The following is a 5,808-nucleotide window of genomic DNA, read 5'->3' on the forward strand; positions in this document are numbered from 1 at the left end:
CGGTTCTCCTAGCTGCGCAATGGTGAAACCTGTTCGGCATTCCTTCGGATCCAGGCCTCTCGACGCCTTGTCAAGAAAAGGATCCTCGAGCTTCAGCATAATGGGCTGCTTCTTCTCGATGATGAGGCTATGGCTGCAGCGGCCTTCTCCCACTTCATGCAGCTGCTTGGCTCCGCCGATGAGCGCGACTTCACCCTCGACCTTGACATGCTCGGGGTGCCCACGTTTGATCTCTCCGACCTCGACGCGCCATTCAGCAAGGACGAAATTTGGACCGCGATCAAGCTGCTCCCCCATGGAAAGGCGCCCGGGCCCGATGGTTCACCGCCGAGTTCTTATGCTCCGCTTGCCCTGTGATTAAGAAGGACATTTGCGAGGTGTTCCACAAGCTTTATGCTCTCAATGGCCTCGGTATCAGGAAACTCAAGGAGGCGCTGACCACACTACTACCCAAGAAGCCGGACGCGTCCTACCTCGCCGACTTTAGGCTGATCAGCCTCATTCACCTCTTGGCGAAGCTCTTTGCCAAAGTGCTCTCTCTTCGCCTGGATCCTAGGCTACCCGAGCTTGTCTCTATCAACCAGAGCACATTCATGGTCGGAAGATGCATCCACAACAATTTTCTCCTCGTCCAACAAACTGCAAGCACCTCCACAGCCGCAAGCTCCCACGCGTGCTACTCAAGCTTGACATTGCCCGCACGTTCGACTCGGTTTCCTGGCCATTCCTCCTCCAAGTCTTGCGCCACCATGGATTCAGCCCATGCTGGCGGGAATGGATCTCCATTTTGCTTTCCACCACGAGCACCCGCGTCCTCATCCACGGATTGCCTGGGCCGCCGATCATGCATGCCAAGGGGTTGCGCCAAGGCGATCCGATGTCGCCTATGTTCTTCACCATCATGATTGACGTGCTCAACTCCATCATTCTGCATGCGGTTCAGACCGGGATTCTACATCGGCTTACTCCCAACCACATGGCCTCGAGTATCTCTCTCTATGCTGACGACGTGTTGGTCTTCTGTCACCCAGACCGGCACGACCTCGCCGCGCTCCGGGAGCTGTTGTTCGTGTTCGGCGGTGCCTCCAGCTTATGCACCAACTTCGACAAGTGCTCTGCAACTCCCATCCAATGCTCTCCTGCTCATGAGGCGACTATTGGCTAGAGTTGGACTGCCCGATCAAGCACTTCCCCATCTCATACCTAGGGTTGCCGCTGTCGGTTTGAAGGATCCAGTCTTCTCATCTTCTGCCGCTGGTGGACCGGATGCGCAAGAAGCTATCCACCTAGAGGGCATCTTTGTTGGCCCGTAGTGAGAGGCTCACCCTTGCACGACATGTGCTCTGCGCCATGCCTGGGCATCTGCTAGCGGCTATTGCCCTCAACGCCCACGTCCTCAAGTTGGTCAACCGCCTCATCCGCGAATTCATGTGGCATGGAAGGAAAGATTCTGCTGTTGGACACTGCGCGGTCAATTGGCACCGCGTCTGCATGCCATTGCAGCTCGGCGGGCTCGGCGTCCGCGACCTGCGCCGAACTGGGATCTCCCTCCGCACGCGCTGACTCTGGCTTCAAGCCACGGATCAGACGCACCCCTGGAGCCATCTTTCTCTCCCTGTTGATCCCGAGGCGCAGGCCATTTTCCGTGCTTCCACACAATGGGAACTTGGCGATGGACGCTCTTGCAAATTCTGGACAGATCACTGGGTTCACGGACAGTCAATCGCCGAGATCGCACCGGCTATCTATGCTATGGTGCCCAAGCGGCGCCGCCAATGCTGCCTCGTGGCCGAGGGGCTCCAGAACCGTGCTTGGGTTCAAGATATCGTTGGCGCCTTGGGCCCCCTGGCAACTATTCAGTACATTGAGCTATGGAGGCGTCTACTCCCGATCTCAACTTCAGAGCAACCAGACATTCTTCGGTGGCGCTGGACAGCAAATGGCATCTACTCTACCAAATCTTGCTACGACGTCCTCTTCCTCGGCTCCAGCACATCCCCGCACGCTACACTCACCTGGAAAACCTGGGCCCCTCTAAGCGTCAAGTTCTTCATATGGCTGGCCTTACAAGACCGGTGCTGGACAAACGAGAGACTCGCGCAACACGGACTGCCACACGGCTACGCCTGTGTGTTCTGCGGCCAGGCCACTGAATCCATGCAGCACCTCTTGATTGGCTGCTCCTTCTCCTACATGGTGTGGCATGACGTTTTCTCCAAGCTATGGCTTACCAGCAGCATACCTCAAGGCCATGAGTCCTTCTTCGACTGGTGGCAAGCATCCACGTCTTCCGCCCCAGCCCCCCTTCGCAAAGGCACTGCCTCCCTTGGTATCATCGTCGCCTGGACCCTCTGAAAGCATAGGAATGCTTGCACCTTTGACGACGTCCGCCCATCAGTTACCGAAGCCTCTCGTGCTGCTCTAGCCGAGGTCGAGATGTGGGCCACGACTGGTGCAAAGGGACCGCGTTCTTTCATTTTTGAGCCACCTTGATCGAACCTTGTAACTGCAACTTTGCGTAGGTCTAGCCACGAGTGTGTAGCTCGACCAAGCGCATGTAAACTCTTCTCCCTATCAATGAAATGATACGCTCTATGCGTATTCGAGAAAAAGGTATCATCCATATGATATTAGTGTATAATACTACCTTCGTAATGCATAATATCATAGTATATTAGTATCATGTACTCCCTCCGTTCCACAGTGTAGTGCCTATAGATTTTTATGAAAGTCAAACTTTGCCAACTTTGACCAAGTGTATAGAGAAAAATGTCCATATCTACAATACCAAATATGTACATTCTGAAAATATAACTCATGATGTATCCACTGATATGCATTTGGTGTTCTAGATGTACCTACCTTTCTCTATAAATATGGTCAAAGTTTGTACTGTTTGACTTTTGCAGAAATCTATAGGCACTATATTATGAAACGGAAGGAGTAGTACTTTATTTATTCTCATGCATGACACACAGTAGCATAACATTTATTATAATATGTATCGTGATATGATACTCAACCTTTTTTTTAAAATGTATGATATCTCATTAAAATTGTCTAGTTGGCATGCATGATACAAGCTATAATACTACAATTACGACCAGCATTGTGTAGGTGCGAGTGTGGCGATGGTGTGCTTCTTTTCTCCGTGTTACTACAAATAAAGTACACCAATCTTTGCAAACATGTTATGAGACTATGATTACATAAGTACAAGAAAATGATCCAAGTATGCAGTTAAGCAAGGAAAAAAAACCAAGGAGGCAGTTCTTAGGGAGCAGAGTATAATTCCGTTGTGTTACTTTCTTGTGCATATCTATACGAGTATACTATATGGTCTCTGGATGACTAGTCCATGGAGTAGCAGATCTGCTTGAAAGCCTGGACGTGTTGGTCATCGAGCGCCATGAAGAGGTCGACACCGCCCTTGGGGTCGCAGGACGGCACGAAGATCATTATTCCTTCGATGGGCAGGTCCGGCGGTAGGAATGCGCAGGGCGGCCCGCACCCAAAGTCGAGGTCGTGGAAGCGGAACCCGAGCCAGCTATCAACCTCCAGGTCAGGGCAAAACATTGTCCCTGGCGTCGCTGCCGTCGAAGCTAGCTCCTCGCCGCCGTCTTCAATCACGCCGCGCTCCGCCTCCCCGAAGTCGATAAACGACTGAATGTACTCGTCGTCGACGAGGGCGACGGCGTCCCGGATGGAGGCGACCACCGTTGGGTAGCTGCTGGACAGGAGGTCCCGAACCTGCATCCTCGGGAACGCCCAGAGCACCATGTTCCCGAAGAAGTCCATGGGCACGGGAGGCTTTGCGCGGCCGCGGCAGTTGACGGCGACCCTCACCTGCGTGAAATCATCCGGCGCCAGATCCCGCGCCGCCGTGATCTTCTTCCACGCGTGCGCAAGTAGGCACTGGAACGTGCTGCAGCGCGTGCCCACACGGGCCTTGAGGTCGGCGACGAACTCGTCCGGGAAGTGCACGGCCAGGTTCTTGATCCTGTCCATGGGGAGGACACCATAGGAGTGGCTCCGGCTGAGCCCGCCCTTGAACTCGATATTCCGGTGATCATACGCCGACGTCGGTGGGCTTCGGGGGACAACGGTGGCCGAGCGATCGACGAACGGCGACATGAGAACTGCCAAGTCGGTGCGGACGGCGCTGGCCCAAGCGGTGTAGAAGACGCTCATGGACTGACCGTCAGCGACCTGGTGATGGCAGGCGGTGCCGATCACCAGACCGCCGCACGCGTACCTCGTCAGCTGCGCCTGGAAGATGGGCTCATTCGCACGTTCCTGCAACCCAACAGTGTCAAAAATCATCAGCATGTTTTCAACCCTACAGTACGTGTGGAAGTCTTATTGGGACGTGTAAAAATACTCTGCATCTCTCATCACCTTTTCGGCCTTCGGGTAGAGCTCGTTGATGTGCGCGGACACGTCGTGCGCCAGCGCATCGGCAAGGTCCGCGTCCGCGGTGGCCTCGAGAACAAGCACCCCGGCGTCGTTGAGGTGGAAGCACTTCCGGCCGTGGTCGTCGGCAGCGAACCTCCCGGCGAGGTGCGGGAACCTGGCGACGGCGGCAACGAGGCCGGCCTTGAGCGCGTCGTTGGTCGGCGCCGGCACGTTCCACGCGAAGACGGCCGGGATGTAGCCGTCCGTGGAGGCGCGGTCGAAGACGGTGAGAGGCACCTTCTTGCCGCCGCCGCGGGCCGACTCCCGTGAGGGCTCGAGCACCATGCTCTGCGTGATTTCCACCGTCACTGTCATTGCTGGAGCAGCCAAGGTAACAAATGATCGTGTGTGTTTGTGTTGTGTGGCTCGTTGTGTTGTGTTGGGTTAGCGCAGGTTAGTGTGTGCATGTATATATAGGCAGGCGGGGGGGTCAGCCGGCCAGGCCGAATACCCTCGAAGGGGAAAATTGATAGGTTGGCTGGTTAGTCAAAAATTGGGTTGGTAACGTTGACGGCACTAGCACCAACCCCGCCAGGTGGGCATGCGTGTGGCTACTGGGTTCTCAAACGGTGCAGAGATTTGTAAAGCGGGTGAACTGTCCTGCTGGGATGCCAGCAAGTTTTGTGTCCCAACTAAATACTAATCGATTTTCTAGGTAAATTTTATTCTAGGGCAGGCTTCATTGTGTAGTTGTGGATGGGCGTACCTTGAAGTCCATAAGCAAACACATTTTTTTGTTGTAAACACTCTCTGCATATATTTTTTTACTTCGCATATTAGTTTTGTCTTAAGTCGAACTTCATAATTTGAGTACATTTATATTTTAAAAATTAATACAGTATAAAAATATATGTCATGATGGATCGGATGGTATTAATTTGGTATTATGAACACTGATTTTTTTCTGTAACCTTGATCAAACTTTATTAGAAAGCTTGACCGAAGACAAAACTAATATGCGAAGTAAAAGAAAATGAAGGGATCGTGATTGTATCATGATGAGTTTGATGCATCATGCACGGACACAAAGTAATTGATTAAGCATGGCGGACGAAAACTCGTAAGGGCACGCATGCAAGCAGCCGCCCATTTGCTTTAAGATTGATGCACTAGTTTATGTCATTAATCTTTAATCACTGCACTATAGCCCATGCATGTCAGCTTTTGACAGAGTTGCATGTGTCACCCGTCCCACCTCATATATTTGAATTTGTTGGAACTTTTGAAATGAAAGTCCAAATTAAGTTACAAATTCGTGTTTGCTGCAACGAGTAATTTCGAATAAGACCAATTTTGAATACATTTATGCAAATTTGGTCTCATCACAAGGAACACAAATATGAAAAATGTCAA

At 52.3% G+C, this 5,808-nt stretch overlaps 1 protein-coding gene across 1 annotated transcript; it reads right to left on the bottom strand.

Annotated features, from left to right (window-relative positions):
* Positions 1 to 3,114: 3,114 nt before the first annotated feature.
* Positions 3,115 to 4,823, bottom strand: LOC123088048 (tryptamine hydroxycinnamoyltransferase 2). The gene is made up of 2 exons (XM_044510202.1): positions 4,399 to 4,823; positions 3,115 to 4,296 (listed from the first exon to the last, which is right to left on the bottom strand). The coding sequence occupies exons 1-2, from the start codon at positions 4,768 to 4,770 to the stop codon at positions 3,352 to 3,354; spliced, it is 1,317 nt and encodes a 438-aa protein (XP_044366137.1). The 5' UTR covers positions 4,771 to 4,823; the 3' UTR covers positions 3,115 to 3,351.
* Between the last annotated feature and the right edge of the window lie 985 nt (positions 4,824 to 5,808).

The sequence above is a fragment of the Triticum aestivum genome, chromosome 1B (genome assembly GCF_018294505.1).
Source record: "Triticum aestivum cultivar Chinese Spring chromosome 1B, IWGSC CS RefSeq v2.1, whole genome shotgun sequence".
In the NCBI taxonomy this organism is placed as follows: domain Eukaryota; kingdom Viridiplantae; phylum Streptophyta; class Magnoliopsida; order Poales; family Poaceae; genus Triticum; species Triticum aestivum.

Excerpts from the sequence above, each read along its gene's own strand:
- LOC123088048 (XM_044510202.1), bottom strand. The coding sequence starts at position 4,770 with ATGACAGTGACGGTGGAAATCACGCAGAGCATGGTGCTCGAGCCCTCA. Across the intron at positions 4,297-4,398 it reads TCTACCCGAAGGCCGAAAAG|GAACGTGCGAATGAGCCCAT; the intron begins GTGATGAGAGAT and ends GTTGGGTTGCAG.